The following is a 15775-nucleotide window of genomic DNA, read 5'->3' as shown; positions in this document are numbered from 1 at the left end:
TGACGTCGAGTCAATTCCAACTCACAGTGACCCTATAGGACAGAGTAGTACTGCCTCATAGGGTTTCCAGGCTGTACATCCTTAAGGAAGACAGCTCCCAAGTAGCAGCTGGTGGGTTTGAACTGCCAATCTTTTGGTTAGCAGCTGAGCATTACCTGAGCCAAACCTGTGGGCCAGAGCAAATGTTTTGGAGTCAAGTCCTTCCCAAATTTAAACTCCAGGACCAACATTAATAGTCCTAGCCTTTAAATAACTTCTCTAAGCTTCAGTTTCCTAAATCTCATCAGTAAAAGAGAAAAGCAGTATGTCATTTAAGTTTATGACTATCATATGTAAGATGCCTGCAGAAAGCTTAAACAGGATATTTTCAGTGTTGTTCTTAAAGTCTGAGAAGAACTGAAACAGTGCCAGATAATTAAAGTTACAAGATTCCATTGTATTTAGCTTTCTCTTTCACTTTGATTGCTTGTGCACTACAGTTAAGAGTTGCTTAAATGCAGCGATTTATATGACCTGGATTTGAGCACTAATCAGACAAGAACTAATTTTCTTTTTTTCCTTCAAAAATATCATCTTCTTAGGATTTCTTTTCTCCTGATACCAAACTTTTTAATAAAAATTGGTTCCCTGATTTTGATAAATGTCATACTTGTATTTGATAATTTGCTGCAGTTTTTAAGATGGCTGATCTAACTAACCATTTAATCAGCTCAGATTAACAAATACAAAAAGAAAATAATGATAACTCTAGGGGTAGGAATTATGGCAAGACCTTCTTATACATTTTCACATTTGATAATCAAAACCATTCTATGAACTGAGTTTAGAAAGATCGGATAATTTGTCCTAGGTAGGATATTTCAACTAGGGAGTGATGAAGTTAAGATTTGAATCCATTCTTCTCCAAATCCTACCTTAGTCATCAGACTAAGCTGAAAGAAACTAGCTAATATCACAGGCAAGAATTACCTAAGACTTTTACAAGATGCTTACGTATCTTTCAAACCCACCCTATACTTAACCCATTGCTGTCCAGTTGATTCCAACTCATAGGAACCCTACAGGACAGAGTAGAACTGTTTCAAAAGGTTTCCAAGGAGCAGCTGGTGAATTCGAACTGCCCAACTTTTGGTTAGCAGCCAAAATCTTCACCATTTCATTATCAAAGCTACCTATACTTCCAAACCGAACCCGTTGCTGTCAATTCGACTGTGACTCATAGTGACCCTACAGGACAGAGTAGAACTGCCCCCGTAGAGTTTTTCTGCCAACCTTTTGGTTAGCAGCTGTAGATCTTAACTGCTGTATCACCAGGGCTCCCTATAATTCGGGCCCTGTTATCACTACAAAGCCCATTAAAATATTTACATTTCTTTAATGAATTTCATTGAATGACATAAATACTGAAAATTTTTTAAACTTTCAAATATGGCATGGAAATTAGTTTTTTTTACTAAGTAAGGCTATATTTCTCCTCCCTTTTTTTTTTTTGGTTAGTTTTCCATGCTTTACAGAAAGGAGTTAGAAGACGGTATAAACATCCAAATATTTTTTAATTTCATCGTTTCTGACAAGTTTATAACTGAAAGGAAAAATAAAAACCATTGTCATTTTTTTAAAGAAAACAAGATAAAAATCAGATGCCCTGAGTAATGGTGTGGGCTCTTTAACAGTGTTGTGACTTTGACCAGTATACTCAATTACTCCAGTTCTCACAGTATATGTATAAAATGCTACAGTTAGATCAAATTATTTCTAGAATCCATTCTCTCTTTAAAATATACATACATACATATATTCAATAAACTTCTAATGTAACATTTAATTAATAAAATTAAAGTCCATTACATTAAGTTTTAATGCCTCAACTTCTACACACTCAAACAAGCATATTTTGATCTATAATATTTATATATACAGAAAATTCCCTTTTTCCATAATAATGTGAAAGTAATTCATATGAGACAACATAATTTGTTATTTATCAAGTTTATAAGCTGAAATTTTCCTGAAAAAAAATTAAATCCTTATTTAAAACTGTTTTGTACTTGAACTTTAAATTTTTACCTTTTTCTCCCTAAATTTCAGAAAGAAAATTGGTTTTGGTCATATTTCAAAAGAGAGACACATCAATATTATTATGATCTATGGATTTTTATCCTTTGGATAAAAAATTCAAAATTATAATAGTTATTGCAAATGGAATTATATACCTTAAAACAATTCTTCTATATGTAGCAACCTTTATACAAGAGCTCCAGGAGGAGTGCACTGTCACATTATAGGGAGAGCAACTAGGGTCACATAACAATGTGCATATAAATTTTTGTGTGAGAAACTAACTTGAACTGTAAACTTTCACTTAAAGCACAATAAAAAGAAAAAAAAAGCAGCACACAATGAAAACAAGAGACTACTAAAGTTTAAAAGAAATTTCTATACTTATTCTTCTGAAGACTTTCCTCATGTCAGCATTTTAAATACCACTGCAAAATGGCAACAATAATTATGTGAATGTTGCAATAAACAACTAAATCTCTTGACTAATGGATTAAAAAAAGAAAAAATTTGCCAGCAGATACATTTTGAAATGTTACCGATTTCTTGTAATCTTTAAATTTGAACCAATCACTATTTCAAAGCTCATGAGGCAAAGACGACATTATAAGTAGCCTTACCCATCATAGAGGTTACAAGACTCTATGCAGGTCCTTCCCCTACTGAAGCGTCGGCATGACAGGCACTGGTCTGGCCCAGGTCCCCAACAGCCATCATTTGAACAGAGACGGTTGCATACCATTCCCTCTGCAGCTGAAACGTACCAAAATGAAGGAGAAATAAAACAAAAGTCGGTGTCAAAACTTATGATTTTAATACAAATCTTCCTAAGTAAAGCTATTTCTAAGAACCTTATTTGAAAGAGATTTGTGCTAGGCTACTTAGGTTGCTTAGAAAATCACCATGCCCCACCATGCTCCCGATGTCTTCCATATTGCAGAGCCCCAGTCACTGTGTTTACATAGCAATATTGCCTTTTAATAAGTATGAATAAACGTCAATCTTCAAAGTCAAACTCTGTTTCTTAGAAGCAGAATAGAGTTGGTCTTGTCCTTTTATCAAATCTAAAAATGTTTACATTTTAATTGGGATATTTAAACCATTTATATTTAATGTGATAACTGATATGTTTAAATTGAAATCATTCATCTTGTCGCTTGTTTTCCATTTGTCCAATTTGTTCTTTTTCTCTTTTCTTCCATGTTTCAGATCAACTCAATTTTTTTTTTAAATGATTTTATCTGTTTGACTGACTTCTGAGCTGCATACACATTTTGGTTTGCTGTTTTAGTGGTATATTTCAAGTTTGCAGTATATGTATTTTTAAATTAAACATTTTATGTTGAAATAATTGTAGATTCATACGTAGTTATAAGTAATAATACAGAGACATCATATGTACTTTCCCCTATTGGTAACATCTTGCAAAACTATTTTACAATGTCATGATCAGGATATTAATTTTGATACAGTCATGATATAGAACATTTCTGTCACTGCAAGAATCCCTCATGTTGCCCCTTAATAGACACAACCATTTCTCCCCTGCCCTTACATCATCCTTACCTCCCACCTCCACAACAAATAATTTGGTCTCCATTTGAAAATTTTTGTCATTTCGATAATTAAGAAAATGGAATCATACAGTATGAAACTTTTTGGGATTGACATTTTTCACCCAGAATAAATCTCCATAGATTCATCCAGGTTGCATTGTGTATTAATCATTTATTTTTTTTTTATTAGTAGTAATATTTCATGGTATGGATATAACAGAGTTTCTTTAACCATTCACCCATTAAATTAAACCTAGTTTGTTTCCAGATTGAGACTATCACAAATAAAATGGCTAAAAATATTCCTGTACAGGCTTTTGTGTGAACATAAATTTCTATTTCTTTAGAATGAATGCCCAGGAGTTCAATTGCTGGGTCATTTCATATTAGCATTTTAGATTTTAAGAAGTTGACAAACTGTTTTCCAAAGTAGCTGTAACATTTTATATTCCCACCAGCAAGGTTTAAGTGATCCAGTTTCTCTGCATTCTCTCCAGCATTTGATGTTGTCACTATTTTTGTATTAGCCATTCTGATAGGTGTGTAGAAATAGCTCATTATGGTTTTAATTTGAAGTTCCATAAAATAGATAATGATGTTGAACATCTTTTCATGCGCTTATTTGCAAGGTGTATATTCTCTTTGGGGAAATGTCTCATCATGTCATTTGCCCATTTCAATTGGATTATTTTTAAACTGGAAATTTGAGTGTACTTTACACATTCTAGATATATGTGATTTGCAAATGTTTTCTCACAAGCTGTAGTTTGTATTTTCATTTCCATAATGGGATTTTTCACAGAGTAAATGTTTTTAATTTTGATGAAGTTCAACTTACCAATTTTTCCTTTTATGAACCGTAATTTTTGGTGTCAAGACTAAAATCTCTTTGCCTAGCCATAGATCCCAAAGTTTTTTTTTCAAGTGTTATAGCTTTACATTTTATGTTTAAATTCATGATCAGTTTTCAGTTAATTTTTTATAAGGTGTGAGAGCTTGGTTAAGTTTTTTTTTTTTTTTTTTGCCTATGCATATTCACTTTCTCCAGTACCATTTGTTTAAAAGGTTATCTTTCCTCCACTGAATTACTTTTAAAATTTTGTCAAAAATCTATTGGGCATATTTGTGTGGGTATATTTCTGGGTTCCTTATTCTGTTTCATTGAATTATGTATCTATCCTTCCATTAATACCACATAATCTTGTTTACTGTAGTTATGTAAAAGCCTTGATGGCAGGTAGGCTGAATTCTCTCACTTTATTCTTTTTTTTCGAAATTGTTTTAGCTATTCACATTCATTTGACTTTCCATATATGTTTTATAATAATCTTGTATGTATCTCAAAAACTGTCACTGGGATTTTGATAGGAATTGTGTCAAACCTATAGATCTACATGAGGAGAACTGACATCTATTATTTTGAGTCTTCCAATCCATGAACATAGTATGTATGACTACACATATTTACAAATACTTAGGTCTTCTTTGATTCTTTTCATCAGCATTTTGTCATTTTCGGCATACAAGTCCCATGCAGGTTTTGTTGGATTTACACCTAAGTATTTAATTTTATTTTTTGTTATTGTACTTGTAAATGATATTGTACTTTTTAAGTTCAGTGTCCACATGTTCATTGCTAGTATGTAGGTACAATTGATTTTGTACCTCATATCCTATGACCTATAGGGTCACTATGAGTCGGAATCAACTCGACGGCAGTGGGTTTGGTTTTTTTTTTTTTTTTTTTGATCCTATGACCATGCTGAATTCATTTATTTATTCTATGAGTATTTTGTTGATTACTTCAGCTGTTTTTTATAAAAACAATCATGCCACCTACAAAAGAGAAAGGTTTATTTCCTCCTTTTCTATCTGTATGCTTTTTATTTGCATTTCTTGCCTTGCTGCACTGGCTTAAAATTTCTAATACTGTGTCGATTAAGAATGGTGAAAGCAAATATTCTTCCTTTGTTCCCAATCTAAGGGTAAAAAAGTCAGTCTCACCATTAAGTTATTGTTAGCTGCAGGTTTTCGATAGATGGTCTGTATCAAGTTGAGGAAGTTCCCGCTAATCTTTTTCTGAGATTTTTTTATCAAGCATAGGTATTGACTTTTTCTAATGCTTTTTTGTATCAATTGACACGATCATGTGATTTTCTTTCTTTAACCTATTAATATCATAGATTTTAGTAATTGATTTTCAAATACTGAGTCAGTCTTATATCCCGGGAATAAACTCTACTTAGTTTGGGTATATAATTCTTTTATATATTGCTGAATTTTATTTGCTAATATTTTGTTAAGAATTTTTGCTTTTATAATTTTGAAGGATATTGGTCTTCAGTTTTTTTTTTTTGTACTCTTCATTTGGTATTGGTAGGAGGGTAATATACTAAGATTCAGAAAATAAATTGGGAAATGTTCTCTTTTTTTATACAAGAAAAAATTTTTTAAAAATTAAGAGATTGTATAAAATTGGTATTGATTTTTCATACATTTGGTAGAATTCTCTATGAAACCATTTGGACCTGGATATTTCTTTTTTGGTATTTTTGAAATTATAAGTTTAATTTCCTTAATTGTTATAGGGCTATTCAAATCATGTATTTTATTTTGGATGAGACGTGGTAGCTTATGTTTTTCAATTAATCCTCCATTTCATTAAAGTTATCAAATTTATGTGTGCAGAGATGTTTGTAATATTCCCTTATTTTTCTTTTGATATCTCCAAGGACTGTAGTACTATCCCATTTCATTTCTAGTATTGGTAATTTATGCCTTCTCTCCTTTATTTCCTTGTTTGTCTTGTTAGAAGTTTGTCATTTTTTAAAAATCTTTTCCAAGAAGTAGCTATTTGTTCCACTGATTTTATCTATTGTTTTCTGTTTCCAATGCCATTGATTTTTGCTCTTATTTTTGTTATGGTCTTCCTTCTCCTTTTTTGCTTATCTTCATTTTCTATGTTCTTGAAGTAGAAGCTTAGATTCCTGATTTGAGACTTTTTTCTTTTCTAATGTGTTCATTTATTGCTATAAATTTCCCTTGCAGTACTGCTTTAGTTGTTCCACAAATATTGATTGTTGTATTTTCATTCCCATTAAGTTTACAGTATTTTTAAAAATTTCCCTTGAGACTCCCTTTTTGATCTGTGGATTATATAGTAAAATATTATTTAGTTTCAAAGTGTTCAGAGATTTTTCTGTTAACTTTCTGTTATTAATTTCTACTTTGATTTCAGTGTGGTTAGAGAACACACTTTGTATGATTTCAATTGTTTTAAACTTGCTGAGGTTTTGTTTATGGTCAAGTATATAGTCGACCTTGGTGTATGTTCCAAGGGCACTTGAAAAGAATATAAACTCTGCTGTTGTTGGTTGTTGTATTAATGTTCATTAGATCTTGCTGCTTGATGGTCTTATTGAGTTCTTCTATATCCTTGCAGGTTTTCTGTCTAGCAAAAGGGATATTAATGTCTTCAACTAATATTGTAGATTTGTCTATTTCTTTTTGAGTTCTATCAGTTTTTTCCTACCATATTTTGCTGCTCTGGTGTTTGGTGTGTAAACATTTAAGATTACTATGTCTACATGGTGGACAGGCACTTTTATCTTTACATAATTTTATTTGCTCTGACACTTTATCTGATGTTAATATAGCCACTTTTATTTTCTTTTGATTAATGTTTGCATGATATATCTTCTTACACACACACACACATATATATATGTATATAATGTCTACCTTTAACCAGTCTACATCATTATATTTGAAGTAACTTTCTCATAGCAGCATATAGTTGGGCCATTGTTTTTAATCCACTCTGAAAATCTCTGTCTTTTTATTGGTCCATTTAGATCATTTAACTGTAATGTAAATATTGTTATGTTGGGTTTAAGTCTCTCATTTTATTTTTTGTTGTTTGTTCTGTTTTTCATTTCTCTTTTTTAATCCTTTTTGCTTGCTTCTAGTGGGATAGTTAAATTTACAATTCCATTTTGATTTACCTATAGTGTTTTTTTACTATATTTCATTCTGTCATGCTTTCAGTGGTTTCACAGTCTACCGTGATGTTATATATATTTCTACAACATATCATTACCACCTTGAATGAAGTGTAGAAATATTACCTCCTTTTAAGTCCTTTTACCCTTCCCATTTTTAATATAATTATCTTAAATATTTCCTCTACATACATTTAACACCTGTTAAACTTTACTGAAAATTACACTTCCTTCTATCCTATTTTAACTAATCAACTTCATGGCTATAATTTTAAGTAACAGAAAAACATAATTCTTAAAGATAATCTGAATGGACAGAGACTGAATAGAATATTTTTAACTGTTGGTAAGATTTTCCTTTTTTATGAATATGTTATTAATTATTTTAGGTAATTCATACATTTTTGGACTTCATTAAATTACTTTTCTCTCCATATCTTAAATATTTATTAAAATAAAATACTATAAATTTCAACTATTTATATTTTCTCTTCTTATATGGAGACTCTCCTTCCAAAAGGTGAATAATTTGATGTTCAGCTTGGGAAATACTAGCTGATAATGTATTTGTTATATTGATTTTGAACTAATAGCAAGAATTCTTTCTCATTCATTCATGATGAAGAGAAATAATAAATGCCAGTAAAAATTAAATAGTAACATAGGTCTCATATCACTGCTTCACTAGGTATATAAATGTGTGTATTAACTTGGTTAGGCCATGATTCCCAGTATTCTGTGGTTGCCCTCCATTTTGTGATTGTAATTTTATGTTAGAGAGGATTAGGGAGAGATGGTAACACCCTAACTAGGTCACATCCCTGATCCAATGTAAAGGGGTTTCCCTGGGGTGTGGCCTGTACCACCTTTTATCTCTCAAGAGATAAAAAGGAAGAGAAGCTAGCAGGGAGTTGGGGACCTTATACTACCAAGAAAGCAGTGCCGGGAGCAGAGCTCATCCTTTCGACCCTGGGTCCCTGTGCAGAGAAGCTCCTAGTCTGGGGGATGATTGATGAGAAGGGTGACAGAGAAAGAAAGCCTTCCCTTGGAGCTGACACTCTGAATTTGGACTTTCAGCCTACTTTACTGTGAGAAAATAAACTTCTCTTTGTTAGAGCCATCCACTTATGGTACTTCTGTTATAGCAGTCCTAGATAACTAAGACAAGGCTGGTTGATCTTTTTCTCCAGAGTGAAACTAAGAGTTGTATTTTGACATAGAATAGAACAAAACACCAAGGAAGCTAGTTCTTTGAAATTAAGAGAAAGAAGTTTTCGATCAGCACCAAGAATTCAACAGTCCTCTGGATTCCAGAGTGATAGTCACACATGAAGGAGTTTAAGTCCTAGTCAATGGCGTACAGTTCAAAAGGCCATTGCACACCTCACTAAAGAAACTTCAGCAATGTATTTATTAGGCAACCTTTAACTTTCTCTGTGTTTTCTCTGGAAGCTGTAAAATAGATTTTTCTTTATCTCATCTGAATTGTAACTGTCTGTTAAGAATCTGGAGCGATAATAATGTGTTTGGTATTTTGACCTTTGTAGAGAACACTGAACCTGCTTTCATTAAAATAAAGACAAGCTTCAAACAATGGCTTTTGCTACTGCACAGCATGTGTGAAAATTTTGGATTAGCTCCAAAATATTGAACTGAAGTGTCTATCTAAAGACAAAGACAAGATAAAATCTTTTCTTTCATTGTAAAACAAGACTATTTGCACTCTTTGAATTACTAACCATATATATGGAAGCATGTGTTAGACTGTGTTTGAGCATGTATCTTTAATTTTATTTTAAGGCTAAAAAATATTGTTTAGTAGTAATATCACAGGTTTTGGGATCAAATAGACATAGGTTCAAACCTTTACTATTTAACTAGCAATGAAGCCTTAGGCAAATTATTTACATGTTAATAATACGTAAAAATGAATAATAATGTCTACCTTTCATGGTTGTGATTTAGATTAGACATCATTTACTAGAGTATTTAATGCAGGCTCGAATACACTGAGTAAATACTAAATGTACAGAAGAGAAATGTGAAAACACAAAGCATAATCATGTGTCTACCTTAAAAAAAAAGTATTGAAAACAACTTATTTTAAGTTGAGCTTACAGTCTAGTTGGGGAGATAGGAATTAGACAAATAATCATTTTTTTTTTTTTTAATATATATAGCTAAAATTTTGGTAGATGAAATCACAAAATTTTACACAGTGTTAAGAGAATATAGCCATTGACTTAACCTAGAGAATGAGTAGCATAAGTCAGCCTGCAGAAGAAGGGACATTAAGCTAAGAGGAGAAGGATATATATGAATTTTCAAGGCAAAATGGGCTGGGATGGATTGGAACATACAATTCTAGCCAAGAAAACCTGGGGAGGAAGAGGGAAGAAGATTAATGCTTTCAGATAACAGGCTGGACATGGGCAGTGACTGGGAAAGTGGTACCAGGTGAGTTAGCAAGGTAGACAAGGGCAGATGATATAGAACCTCTTGGCCATTTTCAGGATGTTATGCTTTGTCCTAGAAAAAAAAAAAAAATTTTTTTTTTTTTTTGTCCTAAGACCTGTAGAAAACCACTGAAAGCTTTTAAGTAGGATAGTAAATATCTTATTTATACTTTCAAAATATCACTTCAGACAACTAAGAACCCAAGAGACAGAAAGGTCCACATGAACCAGAGACCTACATTACCCTGAGACCAGAAGAACTAGTTGGTGCCCGGCCACAATCGATGTCTGCCCTGCTAGGGAGCACAACAGACAACTCCTGAGGGAGCAGGAGACCAATGGGATACAGACCCCAAATTCTCATTAAAAGACCATACCTAATGATATGAATGCGACTAGAGGAATCCCAGAGACAATGTTCCCCAGAACTTCTGATGGCACAGGACAGGAACCATCCCCGAAGACAACTCATCAGGCATGAAAAGGACTGGTCAGTGGGGGGGAGAGAGATGCTGATGAAGAGTGCACCAATTAAATTAGGTGGACACTGGAGAGTGTGTTGGCAACTCTTGACTGGAGGGAGGATGGGAAGATAGAGAGAGAGGGAAGATGGCAAAATTGGCACGAAACGAGAGACTGAAAGGGCTGACTCAATCGGGGGAGAGCAAGTGGGAGAAGGGAGTAAGATGTATGTAAACCTACATGTGACAGACTGATTGGAATGGTAAATGTTCACTTGAAGCTTAATAAAAATTAATTAAAAAATATATCACTTCAATTGCTTTGACAAAGACAAGTTTGACTAGCTGGTGGCAGGAAGATAAGAGTGAATTGTCTAGGGTCCCAGGAGGTGTCAATCAGTCCCTTTTGCAATATAGATGTTGAAAGAAAGAAGGTGAAGCTCTTTTATCTGTACTTATAAGCTCTAAGGAAGCCCTGGTGGCACAGTGGTTAAGTGCTATGGCTCTTAACCAAGAGGTTGGCAGTTCACATCTGCCAGGCGCTCCTTGGAAACCCTATGGGGCAGTTCTACTCTGTCCTATAGGGTCGCTATGAGTCGGAATCGACTCGATGGCACTGGGTTTGGTTTGGTTTTGGTTATAAGCTCTAAGGATGCTTTTAACATTGCTCTGCCAGGACCAACCATCTTCCCTGGAGAAAGAGATCTCGACTGAGAGGAAAGCAGAATTGATCTTTGCTTAACCCAAGTTGCTCTATACTCTGACTTGAGCAATGATATAGGGGCCTCGTTACCTAGAAAATAAATTCTGTTGGGGACAGTGTCGAGGAGCAGTGATAATATATTACAAAGGCTTTGACCGTTTGGTTGGAATACTGGACGCATTATAAAGTGCCTCTCAAAAGTACCGTAACTGTAAAAGGTAAAATAAACCTATAAGTGTTTTCTTGAAACCCTAAAGTACATGAAAATTAATAGTACACTATGTACGTACCTTGGACATGTATCAGGAGGGACCAATCTCTGGAGAAGGACCTCATGCTTGGTAAAGTAGAGGGTTAATGAAAAAGAGGAAAACCCTCCACAAGATGGATTGACACAGTGGCTACAACAACGGGCTCAAACATAGCAATGATTGTGAGGATGGTGCAAGATGGGGCAGTATTTCATTCAGTTGTACAGAAGGTTGTTATAAGTTGGAACTGACTCAACAGCACCTAATAAAAACAACATGTATCATCACCCAGTTTTTGTACAAACTATCATTAAATCTGCTTTTTTATTGAGGGTATTATTGCTGCTATTTTGGATAAGTTAAAAAAAAAACACTTTTATAGGTTGCTTTTCTAAGTTCACTCTATCTTTCTCTCCCAAACTATTATTAAATATATGGTTTTAAGTTACTCAGCTGTGAATTTTCCTACCTTAGGTATTTTTTGAAGAACCGACCTTTCACAGGAGAGAAACTAAGGTATTCTTCACAGCCAGGACTACACCTTTTATAATACATTCCTGACTATGGAAAAACATGAAGAGTAACAGGTGTAGAGGACAGAGTAGCTTCTTCAGGGTTCACTCACAGACACCTGCCTCAGAATGACCTGATATGTATTAAAAATGCAAAATTCTAGGTCTCACACCACATTATCTCAATCAGAATCTCTGGCAACTGGAATACAGACCTCTTCATTTTTCATAATTAAAAATTTTAACTTTAAATTTTGGCAACCACTGATACAGAGAAAAGTCATGTCAAAACATTGCCATTTGTAATAAAAACCAAAGCCTGCAGTAATCTTCATCTTTATTGTTTAGAAGCCCTTCCTTCCTTGAGACTTTCTAGGTTGCAAAAATGTAGAGGTGCCATTTCTGGAACTAATCAGCAATATAACTGTTCATTACCCTTTTGATAAGAATAGAAAGAACATTTTGTAGCATTATTACTAATTAAGCATTGCACTGTTTCAAATATGATAAAAAGTATCTTATTTGATTCTTTTTAAACAAATAGCAGTGTATTGATGTATTTGGTAATTTTAAAAAGAAAATATTTGAAGTATAATTAAGACTTTCTATCTTCTGATTACTTAGAATGATGACTTTATTATATTCTAAGATATGGACTTTATGATTCATAGTCAGCTATAGTCTTAATGAAAATGTGGTTAAGTTCATAATTTCCTAGGGAAGATAGGCTACCAGATCCAAATGATTCCTCTAACCTGGCAAGCAGTGTTTCGTTTGGAAACGCTCATTTCCCCAAGATGTTCTGAGCTAGTCTAGGAGTGCAGCAAATTAAAGGTGAGAGTTTGGGACCTACAGAAAGTGAGAAAATCTGCCACTTTAGAAATATTTTCTTAAAAGAAGGTAAATCTTAACTGATAAAATTATTTTCTCAAAATATAAAATATATTAGAGGTGATGATGATGATACTATCAATTGAATTATGATTTTATAAAAATTATGATTTTATAGTAAGTCAAAATTTCATGACATTATAGAAGGTAAAGTGTGTACTATCTTGTTGCTCTTGTCACAGTCAACAGAAAATGAATAAGTAAATGAAAGAATAGGTTAAGCAAACATTTGCTCATAGGTGGTATTTTAGTTGTCTAGTGCTGCTATAACAGAAATACCACAAGTGGACGGTTTTAACAAAGGAAAATTTACTCTCTTACAGCCTATGAGGCTAGAAGTCCAAATTCAGGCTATCAGCTCCAGAGAAAGGTTTTCTCTCTCGAGCAGGTCTGGAGGAAGGCCCTTGTCGTCAATCTTCCCCTGATCTAGGAACTTCTCAGGCACAGGGACCCCAGGTTCAAAGGACGTGCTCTGCTCCTGGTGGTGCTTTTTCGGTGATGAGATTCCTCTGTCTCTTTGCTTCCTTCTCTCTTTTATATCTCAAAAGAGATTGGCTCAAGACAGAATCTAATCTTGTAGATTGGGTCCTGCCTCATTAACATTATTGCCACTAATCCTATCTCATCAACATCATAGAGACAGAATTTACAACACATAGGAAAATCACATCAGATGACAAAATGGTGGACAATCACACAATACTGGGAATCATAGGCTAGACAAATTGATACACATATTTTTGGGTACAGAGTTCAATCCACGACAGGTGGCTAAACAGTATATATGGGGCAGTTCTACTCTGTCCTATAGGGTCGCTATGAGTTGGAATCGACTCGACGGCACTGGGTTTGGCTTTTGGGTTTGGTTTTGTATGTATATACATGGTATGATCCCACTTATATATGAAAATGTTTCATTATCTATATCTATTTATATATTTGCATATATATGCCCCAAAATGTTAATAGTAGCCATCCTAAATATAGGATCACAGTGGGGAAGTTACTATCTTTTTTATATGTTTTCAGTGTTTCAGTTTCCAACAATTAGACAGCTACTGTTGCAATTAGAAAAATAAGCATCTTTCCATTTTAGAAAGTTAATAGTGAATTTAATATCTCTTTTGTTCATGTTGGGTTTAAGAGTCTGATACAACTTTTTTTAAGATACAAGGTGTTTGAGTTCAAACGTAACTCATTCTGAAGCACTGAATTTATCACTATACTTTTTACTTTTCAGTGTTAAAAGTTTATGCTTAATTATTTAAATAAATTTCAAATACTATAATAAACCTAAACTAAAGCTCCTTTTAACCAGCATCATCATTTTGTTAGCACCATAAGCACATAAATGAAAGAGGCAGAAAATATTCTATATTTTCATATCCTGGAGTTTCTCTTAATCTCCATCTCTTCAAACCATAAAGATTGCTTTGAAACTTTTCACATAAAATAGCAAGATTCCACAAGTCCCTGTTACCCATTAAAAATGAGTTTAAGTTTTTATATTATTATTACTGTTTTGTAGTGATCAGTATATGTGTGCATGTATGAGTTGTATGTGTGTGTTCTAGGTGTGTGTATGTGTGTGTACATACATATACACATCTGCTATGTTTGCATGCACACATATATGCTGTAGCATATATGTGTGTATGCTCATGTGTACATTGTATATGTGTGGTGCATATCTAGAGAGGATATGTAGAAATCCAATATTTACAGTATATTTAAAATGAAGGAAGTATTAAGCCTTCCTCTTTGTAGGTAGCATTATGGATGATCAAAAGGCTTTAATCATATGTGGAGAACAATTATGGCTTATCGTGAACATCAGCACCACCATTTCTGAAGCTGACTTCACAGTAATTACATTTGTGAAAATGCAGGGTATGGGGTGTTCATAGATACAATATACTGCAAGACTGAAATCTAAATTTTGATAAACAGATTTCATGCAAAATTTATTCTAAGTTGTTAAACATAAAAATATTCTTAATTTTGTACAATGCTGCTGTTGTTAGGTGCCATCCAGTTGATTCTGACTCATAGTGGCCCCATGTGACGAAACAGAACTGCTTGATAAGATTTTATAGGCTTTATAGGAGCAGATAACTAGGTCTTTCTCACATGGAACTGCTGGGTGGGTTTGAACTGCAAAACTTTTGGTTAGCTGCCAATAGCTTAACCGTTGCACCAACACAAAACTATATTTCCACTACCTGCTTCTATTCTCCACCAAACTGCCGAGTCAATTCTAAACCTACAGAACAAGAAAGTATGTTCACAGTCTGCAAAAAAGACAAACTGAGTCCACGAGAGATAGCACTAAAAGTTGAAGAGTATTTTAGATTTTTAGCCTTTTTTTTTTTTTCTCTATTATGGTGGTTTGAAAAGTTTGAAGTCCTAAAATGATACAGAATAACATCATATAATTTATTGAATTCTCCTTTTTTCTAGCTTGCTTTTGTCCATTTAATTTCTTGTGGATATATTTATTTAGTTTTAATTTTTTATTGTGCATTAGGTGAAAGTTTGCAAAGCAAGTTAGTTTCCCAGTCAGTAGTTTGTACATAAAATGATCCATAATATTGCTTTCATTCCCCACAATGAGTTAGCGCTCTTCCCATTTCCATCCTAGTTTCCCCATTTCCTTTCATCCTTCTTTTCTACCCCTTCCTGCCTTCTCATCTTTGCTTTTTGGCAGATGTTGCCCTTTTGATCTAACAAAATTGATAGTTCTAAGGAGCACGTAGCTCTCAAGTGTTATTGCTTACTTCATGGGCCTGTCTGGTTTTGCTGAAAAGTAGTCTCCGGGAATTGTTCAGTTCCATTTAAGAAATGTGTCATGAGCCCATAGTCTTGGAGGTTCCTCCAGTGTCTGTC

At 33.7% G+C, this 15775-nt stretch overlaps 1 protein-coding gene across 1 annotated transcript in view; it reads right to left on the bottom strand.

Annotated features, from left to right (window-relative positions):
• Nucleotides 1–15775, bottom strand: part of ERBB4 (erb-b2 receptor tyrosine kinase 4) — a 1250799-nt gene that overhangs the window by 310402 nt on the left and 924622 nt on the right. The window contains exon 13 of the mRNA XM_064286721.1: nt 2679–2811. Coding sequence (XP_064142791.1) covers nt 2679–2811 — 133 coding nt within the window. The remainder of the gene's footprint in view (nt 1–2678; nt 2812–15775) is intronic.

The sequence above is a fragment of the Loxodonta africana genome, chromosome 6, assembly GCF_030014295.1.
Source record: "Loxodonta africana isolate mLoxAfr1 chromosome 6, mLoxAfr1.hap2, whole genome shotgun sequence".
Taxonomy (NCBI): domain Eukaryota; kingdom Metazoa; phylum Chordata; class Mammalia; order Proboscidea; family Elephantidae; genus Loxodonta; species Loxodonta africana.
This window is presented reverse-complemented; position numbering and strand designations above follow the sequence as displayed.